Source organism: Manduca sexta, chromosome 16, assembly GCF_014839805.1.
Source record: "Manduca sexta isolate Smith_Timp_Sample1 chromosome 16, JHU_Msex_v1.0, whole genome shotgun sequence".
NCBI lineage: Eukaryota > Metazoa > Arthropoda > Insecta > Lepidoptera > Sphingidae > Manduca > Manduca sexta.
In genome coordinates this window covers 9,704,616-9,730,715 of record NC_051130.1, presented here as the reverse complement: position 1 = coordinate 9,730,715, position 26,100 = coordinate 9,704,616, and the positions used below count along the sequence as shown (strand labels likewise).

The following is a 26,100-nucleotide window of genomic DNA, read 5'->3' as shown; positions in this document are numbered from 1 at the left end:
TTTAGTTAATTATAATAGCCATGTTTTTGTATGAGAATGACGTAAGTTATAATTTAAAGGATATAAAACCAGTGTAACTACTTGGTGTATTAAGACCTGACTAGCTTCTGGATATGTTCACATAACAATAAATAACAGCTAAAGATAATATTCACACTCATTTCTGTACTTTTGTGCATAAAATAAATTGAATACTATGTCAACTAAGGCCCATTGTATGGTCAAGTGATTATTTTACGAGTTGCACAATATGTTTAACTGTTATTGTGATGTTGTTAAATAAACATTACTTGTAATAACTCAATACATTACTCACTTAAATGCAACAGTTACAGTTAGAATTGTGTAATTTTTAATGGATTTTTAGTCAGTTGTATAATAGTATTTAATAAAAATGTGAGTTTTGACTGAATATTGACATAATCTTTAGTTGTTTGTTATAGACCTACAGAAAATCTTGATTTCAAATAGATTAAATTTAGCCATATGGGATGACTCAAAATGATCTGGGTTCAGTTTTTACTAACTGGTACCATAGATGTCTCTATAAATAATAATACTATCAGCCCTGTATTATATACTATCCCACTGTTGGGCCCAGGGCGCCTCTACTACTGATGCTGTAATTTCTTTCGAAATTTCAGCATCAATTTACATTTTTATGGGTCATATTAATTCATTACTTGTCAAGATTTTATTGATTAAACACCACTCACAGCAGTAGGAAAAGTTTATATACTTTAATATAAAATGAGATTTAAATAAATATGACAAAGTATTTCAAAATACAAACATTGATCAATGATATCTATTGCATAGTTTCTACCTTTGTCTTTGATTCCCATACTGTCATACATAAATCTTTTTTACTAAACATGCAATACCATGAGAATGTTATTACAATAATAGTGATTTATTATGGGAATAATTTGAGCCATCATGAAAGCCACGGAAAGTCATGGAAAGAAAAACCTTACTGAAAACAAATATTATGTATCAATGTTCCATATTTAATCAGGAGTCATCATTAGCCACAGGATATTCACTGCTCAAAATAGGCATCCTCCAGATTTCCAGATTGAATAGTTGGATGAGGCCTGTATCCAGCGATTTCCTGTGCCCTTTATTATAATAATGTAGAGTAATTATGAATATTTTTTATAAAGACATTATTTATAAAGGTCGTAAAATTTGTTTAAAAGTTTTCTTTCTCAGAGGTTTTTAATAAATTTAAATTTTGTTCCAAATTTAGTTTAAATTTGGAATAACTTTAAGGCCTGTGTTGTTAGTTACTGGTTACTGTTATCAATTAGAAGAAATATAGGACAGTTAAATAAAAAACTATTATGTAGTTACTTTACCATTAAATAACTATAAATTTCCAAGCAACTAGTATTGTTTTCTGTTAAAAAACCCGAGTTAACTAATATTATAAATTGCTTTTTATGTGTTAATTAAATTCTTTTTAATTTATTGTTTGGTTGTTGATTGGAGTTACAATAATAATTGTAATACATATATTTATGCAGTGTTGAAATTTATAAACTTTATGGTTATTGAGATTTTGTTACTAGTGGTTAAATGAGTTACCTCTTTTGTAAATTGTATCACAGCTAGTAAAAATAACAAAGATAATTTAAATTCACATTAAATATTTATAGACATTGTTACTGTTGCTACAAATATATTGAATGAAAATTCGAAAGTGTACTTAAAAAAACTAATAAAACCGAATGTGAGTTGCCAAGTGTTGACAATGGTGTCTCTGTCAAGGTCTGATATACTCTGAATACTAAGTAGAGAACCCATTGACCTCCTTGCATTGAGGTTATCATTTACAATATACTGGGGAATTAACTTTACAATATGCACACAGAGTGGGTGCGTCAATGTTAAGTATAGTCAGTATTTATCACACGATTTATGACACAATTATGAGGAATTCACTGAGGATTTCAACTCGTATGTTTTTGAAATTTTTGCGATTTTAATTAAGTCGTATATATTTGATAAAGTTACGTTCAAATAACGTTAAATGTTCTCACGTTCATGGATTTATCTTAAAAGTAATTTATATTCGAACAATAACACTTTTATGGACATTGGACTTACCTTTAACACTGCCAAAAATCGGCGCCTTGATTTTTTATAGCTCGTGCATCCAAATAATGAACACCGCCTCCAGACGTAAACTGATATAAAATCACTTATTCTACTATAAATATCGTAGCACTGAGCCGATGTTTATTCACTTCTTGCACTCGTTGAGAATTCGACACACAAATCGTAAGTCCGCGTGAAGAGATTTCACGTTAAAAATATTTCTTATCCAATATTATATTATAAAAAATATAAAAATTGTTATAGAAAATCAAAACAAAATAGGTCCGATGACCGATTGACACTTCACATATATGAAATGTTTAATCGTTTAGGGAAAGTGAAAGTACCCGGAGTATTTAAGTGTTAAATTTATTTTTAAAACGCAGTTTAATAAATAATGTAATAGTATAGATATATTAAAACAATTGCCAAATTATAAAGGTTGAAAAAAGAAACAATGCGCACGCGAAAAGTAGTTTTTTTTTAACTGGGCGGGCGATCTGCAAACTAAAAGCACACACGAGCGAGTGGGACAGACGACGATTGGCTAGACCCGTTCCGTCGTCACACGGCGGGATCCAGTTGACTTATCAAATAATGTTGTCAGACTAAAAAATGTGGAATATGACTATAATTCCATAAATTCAATAAATATCAAAAACATAGTCTAGTCACACATCGAACAAAATTGTAATTAAAATATGTTAGATATAAGTCGTGAAAATATGATGAATTAACGTTATAAAACAGTAAACCTGTAATTTGTAATATCCTTTACATTTTCAATAAACAGAAGCACTTAATCTGACATCCCCAACCAATGGACCGTATATTTCTAGTTTTAAAAGTTCAAGAGAAGTCGGAAAGAAAGTATTTTCTAAAATATATCAATGTACTTTAATAATTTGCATTATTGCCAATCCTCTCTTAATCAGCGCTCTACAGTAGATGATACTGAATAAAATAGTGCAAGTAGTTCGTTTGCTATGTTTATAAAAACCGCGCCGTCACAAACTTTATGTTTATGTAAATAACAAAATTATGAATGTTATTATAATTGATATAAAAATGTTCATAATTAACCAACGCAAAGTTGAGTTGCGTGATTGTTGTAGCAAAACACCTCACGTTTCATTCGGTTTACGACTTTTAAATATAGTATACATACCTATGTATACTATTACCTAATACACCTAAATAAATGAGTAAGTATATTTCGAATTCTAGGTCTAGTGGATGCTGCCTGGATAGGGAGGTCCTGGGTTCGATTGTCAAACTTACAATTTATTTTTTACTTTATACAATTTTTCATTTAGTTAAATATTTTAATATTTGATCCGACGCGACAGCGGGGGCGATTGTAGGTAGGAGACTCGTAGTAAGTATTGTGTGCAATCGTTACTATAATTTACATAAATGACGTTGACCCTACAAAAGAATTGATTAGGACAATTGGAAAAATATGATTATTTTTATATGATTGCGTGATTTCTTTAAATATTTTTTTTTTACTGAATCGTGCTTGTACCTTCATTTTTATTGATTACCAATCTACATACTTTAAACTATTCGAATAATTGTGGCAAAAGATTTTTTTAGTTGCGGTACATTGAAGGAGAATTATTTAAAAAAAATATATTATAGACGGCATTCTTTCTTCGCGCAACCAATTCTGGATTCATTCATTCATGTTATGAATGTAACTATGTGAATGTGATTGTTTTATGTGAATACCCTATTGTGAATACTGAATAGGAATTAGAAATGACAGTCAATAGATTTCGTAAAATTGTTTATTTCGAATTTATTACATAAAGAAAAATAATCATTTTGGGAAGGCACGTGTCGTAGGTATATTAATAATATAATTATCACAGATGATTAACATTTCATTGTTTTCGTAATGTCATGTCAGGCACTTAGCATTCCTTTCAGAAATAAGGAAAGACCAATGACGTTCACTTATGTTGTAGAAGAAATATTCAAGGAATGAGAAGACCAATATTTGGAACAATTTTGTTTTTCAATACTTCATGATTCTAAAGAATCTAATAGTTAATAATGTTAGGTTGTAAAAATACTGGGAGTAAAACTTAAGACTTTAGCTTGCACTGTATGGAATAAAGGAATGGAATGGAAAAATAAACACTGAATGGATTTGGTATATATGTTGCGCGTGTAAGCTATAAATAGCTCATACGCGCTCATTTTATTTGGAAGAAGGTTATAAAATTTAGGCAATACACGACGTATGCGCTGCTTTGTACTCGCGTGTTAGGGCAAGGGTGCCCGCCCTAGAAAAAACTTGTGTTTATGGGGTATAGGCCTTTATAAGCCTGTCGATGAATTCGGTGAACAATTTTTTATTCCCGCCAGCTACCCGACTTAGAGAAAATCTACAACTATGCCAACGGTTACTGTAAATGCTACTTTACTTTATAGTTCGAAGATATATGGCGTATGCACTTTTCGTGCAGTTCTGTTTCTTATACAAATCATAAAAGATGGTTTCATGGCGTCTATCTAAACACACATTAAAACAATATCGATAATGTTAGAGCGACAGGTATGGCTTGCGAATATGCGAACTGTATGGAATCGCGTGATTGCAGCGCATTAGCCGGATTTTAACAAACCTAATACTGGTATGAGACCAGATTTGTCTGTTTTTTAATTGCCTTAAATCAACAACTTATTTTTTTGAAAAAAAATCATGTTAAAATTATTTTACTTTGGTTGTTTCACAAAAATATTTTTCTATTCCATAGGTTGGTTAGATAAGACATGTATAAAAAAAAACACATTCATACAAAATTGTTCAAAATATATTAAATAAGTATTAAATTTACTATCGCAACACATTTTCACTATGTTAATTTTTAACATTGCTTCACTTCCATTGGTTTAACTTTTAATTTCTTCGCTAGTGCTGCGGCCGACTCGATCATTTGTTTTACGTATGATACCGTTCCATTGCAATCGGTTTCTTTGGCCGCTTTTTTTTCTTTGTCCCCGAGGGCCATCACTGGTAACTTTGGATCCGTCTGGAATTAACAAATACAATTTAATGACGTGTTGCGCTTCTTTATATTTAAGTATGAAGTAATTAAATTCTTCAGAGACCCGTTTTGGAAAAGGAAATAGTGCTGTCTTATGTTAGAATCGTAACAATATCACTTTTTGGAAGAATAGAGCTCTGTCTATTTTATCCTCAGTTTGGGTGGGTCGGTTAGATATGGCTTCTAGCTGGAGGTAGGAAATATTTTATAACCGCCCAGATATTGATCACCGTACACAAAATGTTAAATTCCACCATAGTGGCCCTCGTAAGTGTGTCGTGTTCCTGGATAAGTCCGTGTATATGCGGTTTCAATAGGCCGGCATAATTGTGTCGACTGTCGAGGGATAATCATCTCTCGTCAGTCATTAGGTGCACAGGTGTCAATTTCCCGTGCACGTTAAAAAAAAAGTAACAGTACTAATGCTTTACAAAAACTGTAGTATCAATATTTCATTGTTTTATATCCTTTACCGGCTCGAGCTTCCTCCAGTGCTGTATCATGTCAGCCAGCCGGTCTCCAAACCCTTCTGCAAAGCAACACGGGTTCACTGCGACGAGGCAATGTCCCAGGTTCGCAGGACCGCCCGATCCGCTGTGAGACCACGGCCGAATTTTATGACCATAGTTGGCGCCTGAAATTCATGACATGCGGAGTCATTTTTGGCTGATATGAAAGTATTAAATTATTTATTGAACATAAAAATATTATTTCATTCAAAGTGGCAGTAACGGAGATAAAATAAATACTGTCCCTACTCGTTTCGCAACTCTTAGCATATGGGGCTCTAATATTATACATAGGTAATTTTAGTGATAAATTTAATATAGCTTCATCTTCTTGCTATCAGAAACTACGTTTCTGTAATTATCCTAATGAAAAGCTTCACATAAGTCTTACCCGATGAAATACCGGAGAACAATTCTACCACGGCAGCTAGTCCAAAACCTTTGTATCCAGACGTTTTCTCACCACCCCCCAGAGGCATGAGACAGCTTGTCTTTATCGCCTGAAAAACCAGAATTAATTTAAAGATAAGATACAGTAATTTATTTTTAGTCTCAGTCGTATAACATCGAATCAACTATAGTCCGTTTCCAATCAACAATTCAAATTTCGAATAAATAGCAAGAATAAACTAATCAAAATACTTCATTACGCATGTCAAACAAACTTTTAAATTCTGATTGGTCCGTTTTCGATATCGATTTGATAGTGCCGATTAGAATCGATTATTGAAATCGGACATAAGATCACAACACCTTTCCACTGAATTTCGACGTGAAGTAAAGGGCCAGAACGCTGTGGCGAAATGTTTCTCACCATGAAACACGCAACCGTAACAATTTTAACCATGATTTATAAGACATATTCAAGAGTATTGGTGAACTATCAGACATATTCAAGAGTATTGGTGAACTATCAGGCGAGCCACTTTTGGAGCGTCGAGTACATTTATCTACTTTCTACAATAATACAACTTTACTATCGCGAATTGTGTTTGTAAGTTCGCAATATTGCAATCATACCAATTCTGGGTCAAGTGTTTCTTTGCCGTCAGGACCTTGCGCCCAACCACTGGGCAGGGGTTCCCCTTTGCGACGCTGCATTTCTAACTGGAAAATTAATCATAAAAAAAAACATATTACTGAATAAATCTTATTTAACGAGTAATCGATACTGGAAGACTTACGATTGATAGAGGAGTAATTATAATTCCATCAATGGGATAATTTATTATCGTTTTCGAAATGAAACTAAGTGAATAACATTATATCCATACAGGCAATATAGCTGATTTCAAACTGTGTTTTATAATATTTAAGTCAAGATTTATGAACTCCAAATAAGTGTTGCTAGCTTTAAAATACTTACTTCGACGATAGTAGTTTGTCGTAGATATAACAAGATAATTTATTTAATCATTATATGTTATATCTCTGTAAGTGTAGACATAGACGCTATCACTATAGCCATAATATGGGGAGTTTATCTCAGTCCAAAAAAATAGTAACGTTTTAAAACGCCAGTGTACTCAGTTTTTTCAAACTTAAAAACCGTTTTCGCTTGCTAAAATAAAGTTATGAAATATCAACAGCATCAAATTATATTCTATTTAGAAAATATAAACGTTCTCACCTTTCCGACAGCCACCGCCGTTGTGGCCATGTCCAAGTAAAACATCTCCCCCTTTGACGCTGGCGCCACCACGGATAGAGGATTTGTGCCAAGTGCGCTCTGAAGTGACAAAAAGACACACCGTGCGTACTTTTTTCTTACTCAAACTCCTTATTATATCAACAAAGAGTTGACCAAAGAGTTCTAAGATTATATAGAGCGGACATTGGGAAGATTTTCGTATAAAAATGTTGCGCTCATGTGAGGGTTACTCAATACACCGTGAAATACTAAACATTAATGTAAAATACTTCTTATATTTTCTATATCATGATTTACAAGTTTTTAATGCGAATATTAGCATATTTTCTGTAAATATATTATTTTTGTATTAAGTAATATATGAGGGCGCTGTGACATCATGTTATACAGACATTTCAAATAAAAAGCGACTTGTTACCAAATGGTAATAACTTTTGGAGCAAAAATTTGGCCCTTATGTTGGTCTATAACTAACTATACTGTTTAATGTATTTGGGTGTAACCGAATATTGTCAAAAATATATTTAAAACTAACCTTTTTACTTCTGGTGGGCGCAAGTAATGGTGAAGTATTTGTGAACGCCATTCCGATCATTCCTTCAAGGGCTGCTAGTCGTGCCCAGTACCCGGCCATACCATGGTGATTGGACCCTGGAATATTGACAATTTGTTTTTGTAAATTGTTTGTGTTTAGTTTTAGTCAGAGATATTTCCTACATACTACTATCCTACTGTCCTACATACATCTGACTAACGTCTCTCGGCAAACCTCAAAATGGAATGTACAGGTAACTTCGGTCTTTGACTGATGTATTATCAGTGAAACTCCAAAGTTTTACTTCCGGGACATGCCGTCAAATTAAAGTGACATTTAAGTACTTACTTCGTCGGTTAATTAGTCAGGTGAATAATCCATATGTTATCAAATTGAATTTTGATTTCGGATGCCGGCCTATGCAATCACAATTTCCTATTGCATTTCATACTCTTTGCTCATTTGCTGTTTTCTACATTTAACTCGTAGAAATTACCTTTAACAGTGACCCATCCGACTCCAGTCTCTTTGGCTTTCTTGATAGCGATATTCATCGCGAACTCACTAGCCGTGGAACCGAGGACGTTGCAGCCGTCCACCAGCGCCGTCGACGGACTCTCCTTTATCAATTTGGGCTGGTTATTGGGTTGGCAGGCGCCGCTGATTATGTCGTTCACGTACATTTCTGAAAGATTTGGAATAAAATTCGTTATCTGTATGTTTTGCCTTTAAATTATTATTTTTTTATTAAATCTTTATATTTTGGGTTTTTAATTTAAGATTCCTAAAAGACAACGGATATAATGAGTATATCATATCGGCAATTACCTAAGTCAAGTATTTACCATCCAATAGTAACAAAGGGTGAATTTTTTCGAAAGGGTACCGTCAAAACTTCAAGGAACTATTGATATGCATAAATGCGGTTTGGAATTTGTTCTAATGACAATTAGTTTTACATCAATTAAGGAAGCCGGCAGGAATCGGGTTATAGGGACCGTTCGCCTCTGCCATCCAGTTTGTGGTTGACGCGTCAGTAGATAACACATACCTACTTAGTCGTTTCTATTGATGTAATTAATTATTTGTATTTTCCAATATTAATTGGATATTACAAAAAATATTTCATTATTTTAATTAGAATTAGAATTTTTCTCACCAAGTCTGTTGAGTCCATGGCTAGGGTGGCCCATTCTGTCAGCCTCGAACAGAAGTTTGGCGTGCAACTCTGCAGGTTTGGGACCAGCTCCTGCCGCCTTTAGACAGTCAGTCATGAACCTCAACACTTCCTTAGTCGCTACTTTACCCATCGTTCAGCTGTGTTCTGAAATTAACAAATATTGCATTGGTGACAATTTCTGTTAAGATTATATTGATATTTTAAATAAATAAATTTAACTTATACCTATGGTAATAAATTTAAAAATCAAGAAGCATAAGTGAACAGAGACCTTAGTAGCAAGAATGGCGTATTATAAGTGTTTTATTAAAAGTTACAAGTTTAAGCTATTTGGTGTGCCAAAAATAGAATACTCTTCCTGACTCCTTTGTATTAAAATTGCGCGCATTGGTATGCAAGTCCATTTCGGGCACAAGGTTCGTTGTGTTTAGGTTAAATGACTCGTGTTTATATATGGCTACCAAATAATATTTAAAAAAAAAATTCAACTTAGTAAGTAATTATTTAAAATATCTTAGTAATTGTTGAAAAAAAAACAAAATCTGTTTAGTAGTCCGGGAGATTAGTGCGTTTAAACAAACAAACAAATTCTTCAGCTTTATATAATAGTATCGATAGTTAAAACATTTTACAAATTCATCTTAACTTGTGGAAACTGGTCTAGATGTTATCAATAATTTATAACTAAGTTTCGAATTATGTCAATTAACAATATGACTAAATACTGAAACGAATTTAACGAAAATGTTATTCAAGTAAAGTTATTAAAACTGTTTATATTAGTACAAATAACGTTCAAAACATGTTGTCTTGTAGATCCTTAAAACCATGGATTTTATATGGTTATTCTTCTTCTTTGTCCTACGGGAGTCCACTACTGAACATACGCCTTTAAAGATTGCCAGACCAACCTATTAGCCGCCTGCATGCAGCAGGTTCCTGTGACCGTTAGGTCGTTTCTCCGCCCTGTATTGTTTTGGTTGTGATTATTGTTTTTACTAAAATAACATGATAGTCTTCGGACATTCTAACTCTAGCGTAATAAGTAATAAGGTTTAAATAGACGAAAAATTATAACATACCGAATATATAACACTTCTAAATAACGTCGTGGATATATCAAAAATGATTAAAAATCAATACCGTTCGGATGCTGCATGATAAAATTAAATTTGCAGAATATTATAATCGGCTATAAAAGATTTATTGACATATAAAACGTAAGTTTGACGGCCTTAAAAGTAAAATTCTTGATGTAAGCTTGGCAGTTACATTTATAAAGAAAAAAGTATAGCATAAATTCTTTTTTCTTGTTACGCTCATATGGTTTTGCCTGTGCCTGCTGAGAAGTGTGGCGTATACAAACGTAAAGGTAAATGTAAGTTGTACATATTTACATCTTATTATGTATTCATAGAGTTTGGTATTTGAAAATATACAAATGAATCTTCCGCACCTTTAACTTGATTCATTTATACTTACTGCAAGATTTTTATGAGGTATGGAGGCGAATATTAGTTTAAAAACATGCTAAGAAGTTGGATAAGGCATTTGCGTTATTCATAAAAAAATATAAAAATACATCGTCATCTTAGTCGTGGAAGTAGATACAGCTAAAGTGGCTTAGGCGGTCTTTCGTGGACCAGTCTGGTCCTTTTAATTCTACTTCTAAATTATTAAGGGTCCTAATATGCATCTGAAAGAACAATTGATTTTTGCATGCATATATCAATGTATTCATTTTTCTAATAAAATAGTTTAAATGATTTTGTGAAGGGAATAAGAATGATATCAGAAGAGAACAGATGTCATAGTGAAGTAATTGCACTGTGCTTAAGTTCTCTGAATTCTGGTTGACTAATCATCGACACTGTGAATAAGTAAAATACCGTTTTGAAACAATAATTTACAACAATGTTTTTAAAACACTCGCACTTAAGTGGTAATAGTATCTAAATTACGTGTAACGAAACGTAACTATGTAAACAAACAGTGTATACATACAACACATTCGTGAGTTGTATCACCAATTCATAACAATTATTCATGAGGTGACACTTGGGTTATAAGCGAAACCTGTTTAAAAGAAAAGGGCTGTTATGTAAGCCGAGAGAAGCGAAAGTTTATTTTGTCTTTAAAAGGTGAAATTAGCATTGGGCTGAGAATAACACGCTCAAATGGAACTTAACCTTGAATTGTGAGTGATCACTGATCGCTGAATAAGAGAAAAAAATACACATTAAAATACACAACAAACTTCAATATATTATATTGTTTAAATTAAAACTACCTATAGGTTTTTAATTGTTTTTTTAAATGTATAAAATTACCTGCCAGCAGCATAAAAACTTCACAATACAAACTCATTGATAAACCACGATTTAAAATCGGCGCGTGCAGTCGCCGCCACGCGATTCTTCAAACTAAACGCTAATGTAGTTCGTTAGAACATTTGTTTGCAAGCAAAATGGGGCATTATGTGAACCTGCTGTGGTGTTATAGATGCATTTATAGTGTCAATGACCGATAGTAATGATTGGTATTGATTGCCAAACAGTGAAATTAGATTGGATTGCGCAAACTTACGGAGATTAACATTTTGTTAGGTTTATGTTAGGACAAATAAATAAACAATAGTTTATTTCAATTTGTTGACTGTGTTGTGTCATTCTCTATTGTTATTATCATTTTTCCTTATTTAAATAAGTTTTGGTTTTTCCATATCTACCTCAAAATACTGTTGTAATTATTACGACTAGGTACAACGCAAAACTTACAATTATATCATATCTATTTAATATTACTGTATTGATGAATGATTTTTTTTATCATGTTCTAATATAATATTTTACCTTCTATGTAAACATGTCTTAAAGCGCTAGCAGTACGATACTTAATCCGTAACAAATGTGGCAAATTGCAACAGGTTCGGAGGATCATATTTCTATGAACAATTTTGCGCTTTCTGATCAGTGGTTAAATTGGGGTCAGAATGCTTTTCCGTGTTAGAGTTCCGTGGTTATTTATACTCATTGTTATAAACAATAATTATGCTAAGCTTGGGTACGTTTGTAACTAAGAATTAAGAATGTTAACTACATAAGAACTAAGTATACATTTGGAAGAAGCACCTAAAATGCTCCACCGTTCGTAGAACTTCGTTCGTATTAAGTATGTCTTTAAAATAAATAATAATTTGAAAATGTTATGATGTGGTTCATGCAGTATATTTTACAATTGGCTTATTGGTGGCATAGTATTGCGATATTTATGAGGTCCGAGATATGCACTTAATTTTTTTGGGATTTCCGATTAAAAATACTCGAATTATTTTACTTTGGAATTTGACATGAAAATAACGATAGGTCTCTAACAATAGTGAATAGTTAAACTTTAATACCACATTACAGATTTACCCTAATTTACGTTTACGTAATGTTCTTAACGAAAATTCCCTTCAAAATTAGATATGAAAAAAAAATGTATTAACAGAAATTGTATAAATAGCTTTTCCCAATAATTAAGAATTAGAAGAAATAAATCACGTATTTTACTCTTCCTTAGGTATTTTTTATATGGCCATACTCGAATCATTTTTTGGCTTCTATCCAAGAATTAGAATCGCTTCATACTTCATAGTGGTGAACTATTTGGATAACCTCTATCGATAATATTAAAAACATGCTTAGAAGACTATTTATTAAGAAGATTTCTGCGAATTTTCGTGCAGGTAAATTGTAGAATAAATTAATAAAGTAAATGAAAACTATTGATACGCTCAATGGATACGCTGATTTTATATTTTTAATGTGTTGTTGACACTGACAATTTGTACCACAGACTATAAGAGAAAGGATTTACCATTATTTTACGTTTTCATTGTGTTCCAAACTTGCGTCGTCTTCAATTACGACATCCAGTCAATAGAGAGGTATCCTGAGATATATTGAGTAAGTATACAATCAAATTAAACAAAATTAATTTTGGTTAAGTACTATTTATTGCACAATTTTCGCGATCGATCCAAGGATAGAAATTGGGATCGTTAATTAATATCGGTTAGTAAACAAGAGTTCATGGCCGAAGTACATACGTCGTCAGAGCAATAATCTAACATGAATTGAAGGTCTTCATTCAATTTGGTGTTTCAGAGATATTGATGCGTGCGCGTCGCACGTACGAATGAATGATTCATTTTACTTTAAATATTTTCTGTTTATTTACTTATTTAGGTAGTTCTTTGAAGTCTAATATTAGACCGTATGTCACGGTTATTCATTTATTTTTTCCTTAATAGTAAATTGACTGCCTTGGTGGCGTAGTTGTACTACCTGCGCGATACGGAAGCGTTCTCAAGTCCTGGGTTCGAATTGCTGTTCGGGCAAGGTTTTTCTGCTCAGTACCGACCGGAGTCTGGTATTTGTGCCCGATATGGCGATAGGCTCGCCCCCTATCACATTCATTTCATGAGACAGAAAATACTTGGCGAAAAGTGGTTTCCCTAGTCTTCGTGATGTGTGTTCGCTTGTTTTTTGTTTGTTCTTCGTTAATCGCTCGTTGGGATTTGTGATAGCATGACTGTGGTCTTGTAGTCATGGTTCGAAATTCTCGTGTCAAGTTGTCGTTTAGGGTAATTTATTAAAACACCTTTGATATTAGGATTTGTATCCACATATGCTATGTATTTATAAGTTATTTTTTGTAAAGAATATTTGCTGTCTTTTACAAAATGAGTTTCTAAATACACTCTTTTAGTTTTAATACGTTTGCCCGGAACATATATTATCCATTAGCACCTTATTTAAGATAATGATCATTTCTACCAGGTAGTCTCTAGTGTCTATGGTCATTCGAAGGGTCAAGTATTTTCGATCACAAATGTAGATAATGTTAAAAGGTTTTGTGTTATTCTGAGTTCTTGACCGTTTTTTGCTTTCGTATACCTAATGTGTAATCCGTAATTTTACAAACTGCCTCATTGAGATAATATTTAACAAACTGCAAAATTACGGTTTTTTATAAATTGCCTCATTAAGACTATTTAACAATCTACAAAATTACTGTTTTTTTATAAATTGCCTCATTAAGACTATTTAACAATCTGCAAAACTACTGTTTCTACAATGAACAACTACCTTAACTTGCATTAAAATTATCTAAAGGAATATAACTTTTCAAAGGTCTTTTATATCCTAATACCTATTTAACCGATATGAAAAGAGGAGGTGACTCAACTCGTAGTATTTTTTAAAGTTTGTTCAACGATAATTTTTACCACCGTAATCTCATCTTCATTTGATTCCTTCCCAATACTTTTCGTCGCCTAAAGTCAATTATCACACACATTACTAATTATTCGGCCTATTTCATAAAATATACTCGCACACAAAAGGAATAAGAAATAATCAGTATGAAGATATCCGCGACAAGTACTCACGTCTGTCTCTTTATAAATATACGGTCATGTCGTTCACCTTGCCGAACTTACTGAAGTCACATGAGGTTCAAGGTTTTCTGACGACTGCGATAAGGATTTTGAATGCATGCGGGTTATACACATTTTTTTGCAATTGAATGACGAGACTAGCATCACTTAATGGTAAGCGAAACGACCTTCCAGCAACCAAGAAAACGAGGTTCTGGTTACAAGAAAAAGAGTGGTAACGATTTTTTGCAGTATACTCCAGGTCAGGTGAAGGTGCATCTAGGGAGGCTTGAGGGTAGAAAGCAGTAGCGAAGGGGAAATTTTCCGAAAGGCAACCCGATACAACATATAGGTACTATTAAGATGTATAAATGTGGTTTGCAAATCGTTCCAGTGAAAATTAGATTTTACACAAGTAACGAAAAGAAAGCCGGCAGGAATCGACTTATATGGTCACTTCGCCACTGGTAACAACACCACACAGAACTAATTATAAAGTACTGCGTGGTAGTCTACTGCGCACGTCACCCTGTGACGTAATATGTTAGTCTTATAATGCCTAGTAATAACGCTGGTTACAGTGTCCTTCTAGCCGGAACGCAACAGTCCATGCACACTGGTTCATGGTGGTAGAAATAGACATTGTGATGGTAGTCTACATCTACCCAGATGGCCTCTCGCATACAAGAGACTTACCACCAGTACCATAGGAGGTAGTGGGTTTAATTTATTGTAGACTAGCTTCCGCCCGCAGCTTCGCCCGCGTGGATTTCGGGTTTCAAAAATGGAGAAGGTGCTCAATTTGTCGGGATGTTTTTTTAATTTATGGTGGTATGCAGGTGGTCCGATTGTCCGGTCAGGGTCTGATGATGGGATCCTGGTGAAATCGAAGGAACTTTTAACCATTAAGGTTGCACACGAAATGACGGAAGCTTAAAAAATGGAGTAACTTCTCCCGTTTTCCCAACATTTTCCATCACTGCTATGCTCCTATTAATTGTAGCGTGATGAAAAGTATACTATAACCAGCTCAGGAGTATGAAAAATAATTGTACCAAGTTAAGTTAAAATCCGTCGAGTAGTTTTTGTTTCTATAACGGTTATACAGACAGACAGACAAAAATTTTACTAATTGCATTTTTAGCATCAGTATCGATCCCTAATCACCCCCAGTTATTTTGGAAATATATTTCATGTACAGAATTGACCTCTCTACAGATTTATTATAAGTATAGATATGCAAAAGTAGCTCAAAAATTGTCCATAACGAAAACATGCATTTTAAAGTAAAACAAAAGAAATAATGTCGTGAAGCCAACCAAATAACTAATGATATATTAAATTTTGTGACTGTTCAATTTAGTCGGGTCCGCGATATCACTTTTGTTGAGTTTCAGAACGCGACATTACATTATTATATTCTGTGCTCCAACGCACACTGCTTTGATGTTAGGAACACACCTACATTGCTTAGACAACAGTGAACTTTATACAATAGCAATAAAGCTCAAATTGACTCTACGTATTAGTTAGAAAACGTTTGTATGGGAAATAGAAAAATGCTGTTTTGAGGATTTTCCCGGCAATTATTCGAATTTTTCTCACCTTTTAAATCTTCCCTAGACCTCCACGAATAATTCAAGACCAAGATAAGATAAATCCGTTCAGACGTTCTCGAGTTTTAGCGAGACTAACGAACAGCAATTCATTTTTATATATATAGATAGATTTAAAGGAAGGCAGTGTGGTTAGATACGTTTTAGTTTATATAAAAAAGACGTTTGTATGATGTTTCATTCGTGCCAAAGTATAAGAGCAAATGTTTATGCACACGTTTATAAATTAGAACTACTATTAAAAGGTTAAGGTTGCCAGTCCGTTGTTCATAAATACGCTTTCATAATAAACGATTTTTTGCGGTCTAAATATCGTTGTAAATTATGTGTGAATCAAGCCTAAGAGACAGAGGACAGATGAATTAACCAGAACGATAATAGGTCTATGTCAAATGCGATACAATGGAGAAGCAAAACAAGTTAAAAGATAATTATGTTGACGTTTATCGAAACAATAATTACATAATTTAAACAACGGACACGTAGTTACATTGCCAGACAGAATAAATGACGAATTTATTTAAAAATAATGATCAATAAGATCTTATTATGAATTGGTCTAAAGTTTTATACATTATTTAGGTTCGTCAACGTCAACTCTACCAACAGTTCGGTAAGCAATTCTTACTAGTGAAAAAAAACAGGCAAGTTACTATTATTAGATTGCAGTGATGGTCAAAACAGTGTAATGCATATACAATAGTATTTATTATGTAATGAAGAGACTAACTTACGTAGATCATTTTATTATTTTTTAATACGTCCTACCAGGCGGAAAATATTTTAAATTAAAAGAAGAAGAGAGAGATTACCAGAGATATCCAAGAACAAGTACTCCACATGCCAGCTTTGGTTCTGTGGTATTAAATTCCATATAGTTGAATACAATTCAGTATCTTTGACACAACCGTGGCCTTCGCTTTTATATTAAATACCCGTTTTTCTTGCCTTGCAGTGTATGGTCCTGGTTATCTCGACCGGTGTGTAACGTCTATACATTTAAAACAGTTATCGGTGAGCGTTTTGCGCAACCACACGTTTTAGTGGCGTCCAAGGTGATTTTTTAGTGAGATTAATTCGTACATAATGTTGCTCACGAAACAATCGAACATTTTGCGGTATATTTGCCCCACTCTACGAAATTGTTATTCATTGCGCGCGTATTTATGTATGTATTTAATTTGTATTATAGTGAAGGATGGAGGAATATTAGTAGTTCTGTTAATACTTAATGCATTCGTGTAAATAATTATTAAATGCTTGGAAACGACGCAAAATAAATTTCACCTTATCTTCTGTAAAACAAATCAGCTGATAACATCGGGGCATCGTTTTATATTATCTTTGAATGTTTATTTAAAAGTATATCATCATTTATACGAAACACATTATTCTTAATGAAAAATAATGTAAATTTAATTCGTACAAAGTTTATCAATACTCTCCATTGATACTTTATACAGTGTATAGCCAAGTATCGATTACAAGTTACTTAATTGTTTGGCATAATCCAATTTCCTTGGTTGACATACGATCTTTCCTTGCAATGCAATATACAGGCTGTTTCAAATATTAGGGCATTATTTCACTGCGTGAAGTTACTATATTAAAATACAAAAGAAAAAATATATTAAGTATAATATAATATAATTATCGTAATCGGTTTATTAGTAAAAATAAAAAAAAATATTCGATACATCACAAACGTCTCGCTTTTTCCATTACAAGGTTGTAATACACTTACAATTGTATTAAAATAAACGCTGACTAATTTTACCAACATATAGTCTCATTTGTATTTCCTGCACTAAAATTAAAAAAGACTTTATTTATTTGCACATTTGTATATTATTATTTGTAAACTTACATAAATAAAACTAACGAGCAGACGAGGAAAATTATGATTTTATTACATAAAATATTGAATATATATTTACACCTAATGACTTATTTATTTAAAGTAATGATTCAAACGATGAAATTAATTAACAAACGACACTCAAACCACACCACAATTAGATCACATATATAGAAACCAAATACCTACAACGACATACACTCTATATAATCATCAAGCGAGTATAAATGCATAATTTGTCCGCACGCAGCGTCCACAATGGAGGTGCGCATCGAGGAGGCGCGTCGTTTCATGGAGCAGAGCCTCATGGCTGTCCAGACTCCTGAGTCGGAAGCCAAGGCTCATGCTGATTTACTGGTTCACGCGGATATAGTGGGCCATTTCAGCCACGGACTCAATAGATTAGGTGAGTTGTTTATTTTACTGTAAATTAGGGCCTGTTTCATACTTCCGAATCAATGCTACTCGTTACACAGATGTTTAAGCCAATCAAATATTGTCAAATGCTATATTTGCACTAAACTATAAAATGATTAAAAAAGAAATTGAAAATTATACTGAGATTTTGGTGAAATGTTTTGTTATTTATGGATATTTTTTAGCACAATGTTAGTACAGGTAAAGACGAGTATGTGGTTTCATTTATTAACGCAATGTCAAATGACACTGTATATGACATATGACTTGTAATTTGGTAATCTCAGGCGTAGATAAGCGGTGACCTAAGTGACTTAGTAAAACCTAGCTATCCAATTTACCGCATAGTGATTGCAGTCGTGGAAGTAGCGATTCGAAGTTAAATTGTTAGTCCGAAATTACACTTGACGTCGCGTGTTAGTAATTTGTTTAAGGAAAACGTTATAATGCAACTGCTGTAGCCTTTTGTATTTGTTATGTTAGTAAACAATATTAAAACAGGTTTTGTTTGAATGGTACTGTCATGTGATCGACATTTTACTGATATCAATGAACTTTGTGTTTAATGCATTGCAATTACAACTTTTTTTTTCATTAATTCACATTTTACGTAGAAGAGTCAAGGTATTATAAGCATTAATAATAAATAATAATATCAGCCCTGTATTATATACTTGCCCACTGTTGAGCACGGGCCTCCTCTACTACTGAGAGGGATTAGGCCTTAGTCCACCACGCTGGCCTAGTGCGGAATGGTAGACTTCACACACCTTCGAAATTCCTATAGAGAACTTCTCAGATTGCAGGTTTCCTCACGATGTTTTCCTTCACCGTTATAAGCATTATTACTATTTAACTGTATCATTATTGTCTTCAATAATACATTTCTTTATTTATATTTGCACTGCAAAGTGCCCCCACTGCGCCTGATGGTAAGTGAAGTGGGGACCAATAGAATGTCAACTGATGAGAGACGATAGCAGTCGACACAATTATGCCGGCCTGTGGGAACCGGATATACACAGGTTGCTCCCGGAACGCGATACACTTACGTGGGCCACTATGGCGGGTTTTAATCTTATGTATGATGGTTGCTATCTGGACGGATATAAAATATATCTTACCACCAGCATTCACATGGTAGAGTTGTAAATATTGTCTACAGTGTGAATAAACTGTTTTATCAAGTCCATGTTACCGTCTCACAGAAAAGATGTCAAGTGGCGTTTCATACAGCTAATGATTGCCAGATGCTCAAGAAATTTCCTCCAGTTTCCCTCGAAGGCAATAAATTGCATCATCTTCCTTTGGAGTGAGATCATGAGCATTACCTTCATATACTATGTTTTTATGTTCAATTACCCCATTCTTGAAATCAATCATGGCAATTAGTATTCTTGGTATTCAGGATTCGATGCTTGTTGGTATTTATTGCGTCAGAGATTACCTTTCTTCTTATTAAATGCTCATTTGCACGCATTCTTCATAAAAATCAATATCTTGAAATATTTTCCTGTTCATTTACGATTCTTTATCATTGCTACTTGCCAAACCGCACGTAGGATTGTTTAGTGGGACAGGTTTCTGCGCGTACATGATGTTAGTCAGCTGCGAAATATATGTCCTTGAAATATCAACGGCAGGTTACAGTCAAAGAACAATGAACTTTTGTTATTTAATATTTTTATAGTATGTATATGGCAACGATCTCCAACATAAGACATACAATTAAAGGAAATTATTAGGAAACGGTGGGTGTGTTCAGCCATTCAATAATTTTCTTTACCCTATGAAACACAATATTGTTTAGACTGAAATAAATATTACAGAACTGTTCATCCACTCTTGAGATTTTTACCTCTTATGAAATCCATTAAATGTTTTCTCATTGTTCTTACGGATTATTCCAGAATTCTACATTAATGACATTCTGTCAAAGGCGACAGTTCCTACAGCCAAGCCTGTGATACTCAAGGAGACAGAGGCTACGGCGTGGGTGGACGGTTGCAATGCTCTCGGCGCAACAGTCAGCAACTTCGCCATGGACCTCGCCATCCAGAAGGCGAAGAAAGCAGGCGTGGGATGGGTCGCTGCTAAACGTGAGTAATCTTAACTTTACTAATATTAGGATGCCTGAACCCTCTCAGTAGGAGAGGAGGCCCGTGCCTAACAAGTGCCATATCCTAAGATATGGTACAGAGCTGATGATTCATGTTAGGTGTGCTAAGTTATAAAAATAGATTATAATCTATTTGGGAAGGTAAAAGTATTCCGCGGTAAGTATGGTTTAAATACATGTGTATAATGATCTTAATCTAAATGGTTGCTCGCCGCGCAATTTAAAGGGTGATGTCATCTTTAATCAGCACGTGACAAAGCTACGTACGTACGTAGTAAAATAATTTTAAAACATTGAATATAATGATACAACCAGACCTATTCCCCAACGGGTCAGAATGCACACGGGGAACACTATCAAATACAACGCCTAGACGCGTCACTGGAGGAGGACTAAGCTCAAGTTGTAACCTTGCCAGCATATGGACTGTAAGTTAAATAAATCCCTAAAAAAACTTGGTAAGTTTTTGATTTCTCCAAAAAAGTTATTTATGGGACCATAGCGTTCATAACCGTTTTTCCTATTCAATCTCACCTTCCTTGGTTTTGTTTTCAGGTAGCAATCATTTCGGAATGGCCGGCTACTGGGCACTGAAGGCAGAACGCGAGGGTCTCATCGGAATGGCTTTTACAAATACCTCACCCATCATGGTGCCTACAAGAGCTAAGAAGGTACCTGACTTCGTGAATGTTTTCATCTCTTATACTGTTACTGCTAAGGCCGTAGTCTTGACTACAAGGCGTCTTGATCTGCGAAGGTATCTTGATGCCTTCCTACAATCGTTAACGCTAATATAACATGTAAAAATGTGTCTAAATAACATATTCGATCGATAAGTCTATTTCTAGTATATATTATCATGAGAATAGCATCATGGCTACGGTCTCTAGTATCTCATCATTGTCATACGAATGGAGACCACGGACTATCTGATAAGGTGTTGTGATTGACTCTTGCTAATTTATTGTGAACTGGATGTTGCTTGCGGCTTTGCCGGCGTGAAATACGTTTTTGGCTACAAAAGTGTCTCAAACATTGTAACAATTTTTAGTGTCATCTCTATGACGCTAGTACCATCTGTTCAAAAAATCTTATTCAAAATTCTCATCATTTCCCACGGGATTAATTTAACGGGAAAAATATTCCATATGTTAATTCAGAACATAGTTTACCCAAATCCGTTCAGCTATTTCTATGTTTACTTCTAACAAACATCCAAACATTTTACATTTGTAATATTAATCAGACAGATATGACTAGCCTTTGCTTTTTTTATTGCATTAATACTTAAACGAGCAAGCGATCTGCGTGATGGTAAGCGGCATCAGCAACCCATGGACTGTATCAATGCCAGGGGCACACCCAAGCCATTGCCTACTCAGTTGTGTTGATTACTTTTTTGACTTTGATGACTATAGATGTTCCATATTAATTATTCAAACATTAGTCTTTATTGGTGCGTACGTTAATTTTGGTTTACTGTGTTTGTTTTTGAACTGTACCGCGCGTGGCGTTTTTATCGATTATGGAAACCGAAGGTCAATCTTCGACTGCATTCATACATTCTTTATAAGACAAATCAATATGTTTGCAGTATCTAGTTATGCTGCTTCGTGCTTTACATTTTGATGATTGTGAGTATTAAATCAAGGAGCAAATAAGCAGGCTGGCATATTGTTAATCCCTGTCTCGCTGCTCAATATTTAATAGCGCCTTCACCAGGATAATGAGGTCACTTGCCCAACTCGTAATAGAAAAAAAAAAACACATAATTAATAATCATAATGATGTATTTCCAGAGTGCCTTAGGAACTAATCCGATAGCAATGGCAGCCCCGGCGACTGGTGGTGACAGCATCGTGGTCGACATGGCTACCACTGCAGTCGCTGTTGGGAAGGTATGTGTCACATATTAATGAAAAATACACCCACATGACGCATTTGTCCTTGCAGGAGAGGGGTGTGCAACCAGGTCACTTTTATTTCCCATGTGTTTTCCGTCGATGCAGATGTGATAAAGGGCTAATAATAAAAACAAACATCACTGCTCGACTCGGGATCAGAGTTAGAACGTCAGATTGAAAATCGTACGGCACATACAAGTATGCCACCGAATCAATCCGCCGGATCAATGTGGTATGCGCACGATTTAGTTTTCGATTTACATTCTTGCTATATTTGAACAGCAGCTTAAACTGGGCAAGGTGTGCTTCCGTATGAATGTCAAAAGTTCGTTGTACTTTCAGCTAGGAGCTGTTTTTCGTTGAACGTTCGTAATTATTATCAATTTTTCTCGTCGTATACTATAGAAAATATTACTATTATTGTGTAATATTGATTCGATAATTAAATATACATATGTATTCATAAATTTGATGTGGTCTATTTATGATTATTTGCATTTCATTGGATGCATTGGTCACCGCTCGATCTTGGATGAAATATTAATTTACCATAATAGCTAATATTGAAACGTTTCCTTTGTAGATAGAAGTGCAAATGCACAAAGACGAACCCATCCCTGAGGGTTGGGCGCTGGGTCCAGACGGAAAATTGACCACAGATTCCAAAGTGGTAAGTGATTTGTTACAAATATATTATTGTTGGTTAGAAACGCCTGATAAAAAATTGCATTATTAGAGTACTAAAGATATAAGTATGTATAGCTGTTTTTTTAAATAAATGGTTACTTTGTTAGTTGTTGTGAATGTTCAATGAAATAATACAAAGCGGTGTAAAATAATATATTTTAATCAATAATATTTGCAGATCAGACGTCACATCTTTTTGACCAATTCTTTTGGTAAACATCACTTAGCGTTGCTTTAAAAGAAATTAACAAATAAGAAGTAGGCGCTTGGATAACATTTCAAAGTGCAATTTTGCTCTTAGATAATATTATCAGTAACGCAACAATTGAGGCATTGAAATATCTGGCGGACATTGTCTATCAAACGATAGTCACAAAAAGATCTTTATTTAATTTCAGGCTTTCGACACAGCTAATTTATTACCACTGGGTGGTCTGGAGGAGACCAGCGGTTACAAAGGATACGGGCTGGGTGCCATGGTCGAAGTGTTCTGCAGTGGATTATCAGGTACATAGTTTAAGCGATTGAATGACGTAATGACTAAGCTACTCTTAAGCAAACCTTATGGTATTTAATACGACTGTCTATTGACAGTAGCAGTACCATCTGAACTTTCAAGAATAAAAGGAAATATTCTATATTACATTCCATTAAAATAAAACATTTAATTATGAAACATTATCACTAGTTCGTGTTGGAATCGTCCTGAACCCTAGACCTGTCACCGTCAATTGTCGTACATTTTAACGTTCGACTAAGGCGCATAGTTTGAGACTTTGTATAGGTCAAAGGAAAATTTGAGACTGTCGCAATATAAAATATACTGGTGTTGCCAGGGTGTTTCTCCCTACCATGGTGTTTCCATTTAACAAATTTTAAGCAAACTAATTAATTTTCTCAATGTATAGGATCAAAATCAACGCACAACATCCGTGGTTGGGAAGTGAACAGTCAAGGCGGCCCTCCGGACCTCGGACACTGCTTCGTCGCCATAGACCCCGAATGCTTCGCCCCAGGATTCGCGGAGCGTATCGCCGATTGTCTACACCATTGGAGGAGTATGGAACCGGTAGATACATGTCCATATAAATAATTTGTATTAATATTTTGTTTTCCCTAAGAATTTTTAAGATATGTGAAGTCTGCCAACCCAAACTACGCTCGTGTGGTGAACTAATTCCTTATCCTTCTCAGTAGTAGAGGATTTGATTACCAGATTTCTACCCGTCACTTTAAAAATATATTATAGGTGCAGCCACAGAATGCGCAGGCTTAATTAGGACACCTGTTACTATTCTCGTGAAATTTACATTGCATTCGGGATTCATCGCATTCGGGAGATCATATATTAGTAAAAGCCTAAAACTAGATTAATAGTCCATAATGTTCTATAATTAGACTGACTCCGGATGAAATTGCATACTGGTGCTTGGTGTCAGAAATAGTCATTTTAAAGGTACCAGCGGGATTCTCGCATATGAAAGACTTACGATTAAATGTAAACCTCATTTTTGAAAATACATTGGGGAATTTTGGTATGGGTGTTTGATAAGATTTCGTTACTTCGTCAGTTTTTCTGGTTTATTCCACTTACAAAACTTGTTTAGGTACTGATAACGAAGGTCAAAGTCTTTTGCGTTGTTAATTATTTAAAATAACTTGTTTGGGACGATTCATAAACAAATCATGGTGAAGAACATAAATAGTATAAACACACAATTTTTAAGACATATTCAATTAATAGGTTTTTTTATAAACGGGTTTTCTTTTTACTTAAATTTAAGTATTTATAACCAGTTACTTCTCTGAATGCAATAATGAATGAATATAATACAAATAATTCCCCCACCTAGGTATCAAACCCAGGACCTCACAGTCCAAGCCAGGCATAACGATAAAGCATAATTCACGATTTTTTTCATTCGCAGGTTGATCCGTCTCTCCCAGTGTTAGCACCAGGAGACAAGGAGCGCATAAACTCAGAAGAGACTACCAAGAGAGGCACAATCATTTATGCGCAGAAGCAGTACGAGCGATACTTCAACATTGCGAAGAGGATAGGAGTTCAACCTATGGAGACTGTATGAAACTCAAAATGATAATATAATATTGTTGTTTTTTTAATAAAAATATTAATACTGCATTGTTTTTTTTATACGTGCATGGGAAAATGATGCCACTGCACCTGATGGTAAGTGGAGTATACAATAGAATGTCGACTACAAGATATGGTTCCTCCTCGGCAGTCGACACAACTTTGTCGGCCTGTTGGTGATATACACGGGCTGATCCCGGAACGCGACACACTTACGTGGGCCAATATGGCGGGTTTTAACTTTACGGTGGTCGCTATCCGCGCGGATATAAATTTATTTGTGTTTTTATTGCATTGATTGTAATATTCATCTTGTGGTGGTCGCTATCCGGGCGGATGTAAATTTATTAGTGTTTTTATTCCATTGATTGGTACAATTGACTGTTTTATACCCGGTTTCTTTGTGGAATAATCTTGCATCATTTGTTTACATGCGTGTAAATTGTGCTCTAGTATAGTTAACTATAAGCTACTAATTCCATAATTCATGGGTGTACTTTACTAGTTTTATTAAGCACGAAAAAATAATAGTAGATACTTACTAAGTCTTGTTTTACTCGAGTTGCCTCCGATAAAAATATTGTAGATTAATTTAATCTTCTAGGTGTTCCTCGCGTCTTCGCCCGTGTAAATAGCCTTTACGGCTAAAAAGTTACATTATCACCATCATCATCTATTTAAGAGTTCAGATAAAAATCCCATTAAGTTATCGAAATATAAGTAGCATCTGTGCCAATCCAGGACATCTTTCAAATGCCAAATTTTATCTCAAGCCGTTTAGCTATTTCTGAGATAAATTCTAAGGTTAAATTGTCAATCTTTCGCATTTATAAAAGAGACGAGGATAAAATTCTATTTCTGAATTTTGAAATTAAATTACCAGCACCTTGATTGAAATTTTCAATAAGAACAATAACTTCCAACAGTATAGAATCTTCTTTA

General features: G+C 34.3%; 3 protein-coding genes across 7 annotated transcripts in view; 1 reads left to right on the top strand and 2 right to left on the bottom strand.

Annotated features, from left to right (window-relative positions):
• The window catches only part of LOC115454885 (probable beta-hexosaminidase fdl), a 122,122-nt gene extending 119,446 nt beyond the window's left edge, over window positions 1-2,676 (bottom strand). For both annotated transcript variants that reach the window (XM_037439110.1, XM_037439113.1), the window contains exon 1: window positions 2,113-2,676. The gene's annotated coding sequence lies outside the window, so the exon portion shown is untranslated. The remainder of the gene's footprint in view (window positions 1-2,112) is intronic.
• Window positions 2,677-4,910: 2,234 nt separating this feature from the next.
• Window positions 4,911-11,506, bottom strand: LOC115446521 (uncharacterized oxidoreductase YjmC). Of its 2 annotated transcripts, none has more exons than XM_030173202.2 (9): window positions 11,368-11,506; window positions 9,017-9,181; window positions 8,354-8,542; window positions 7,858-7,973; window positions 7,302-7,400; window positions 6,692-6,778; window positions 6,063-6,171; window positions 5,636-5,796; window positions 4,911-5,147 (listed from the first exon to the last, which is right to left on the bottom strand). In XM_030173202.2, exons 2-9 carry the CDS (start codon window positions 9,165-9,167, stop codon window positions 4,983-4,985), a joined length of 1,077 nt encoding a protein of 358 aa, XP_030029062.1. In that variant the 5' UTR covers window positions 9,168-9,181; window positions 11,368-11,506; the 3' UTR covers window positions 4,911-4,982. The 2 variants fall into 2 exon arrangements, with proteins under 2 accessions (XP_030029062.1, XP_030029064.1); XM_030173204.2 differs by lacking the exon at window positions 11,368-11,506 and adding an exon at window positions 10,120-10,280.
• A 1,197-nt stretch (window positions 11,507-12,703) lies between these two features.
• Window positions 12,704-25,206, top strand: LOC115446520 (uncharacterized oxidoreductase YjmC). Of its 3 annotated transcripts, none has more exons than XM_030173200.2 (9): window positions 12,704-12,767; window positions 18,187-18,342; window positions 20,264-20,452; window positions 21,028-21,143; window positions 22,272-22,370; window positions 22,960-23,046; window positions 23,462-23,570; window positions 23,972-24,132; window positions 24,992-25,206. In XM_030173200.2, exons 1-9 carry the CDS (start codon window positions 12,719-12,721, stop codon window positions 25,148-25,150), a joined length of 1,125 nt encoding a protein of 374 aa, XP_030029060.1. In that variant the 5' UTR covers window positions 12,704-12,718; the 3' UTR covers window positions 25,151-25,206. The 3 variants fall into 3 exon arrangements, with proteins under 3 accessions (XP_030029060.1, XP_030029061.1, XP_030029059.1); XM_030173201.2 differs by lacking the exon at window positions 12,704-12,767 and adding an exon at window positions 17,049-17,133; XM_030173199.2 differs by lacking the exon at window positions 12,704-12,767 and adding an exon at window positions 17,083-17,246.
• The last annotated feature ends 894 nt before the right edge of the window (window positions 25,207-26,100 follow it).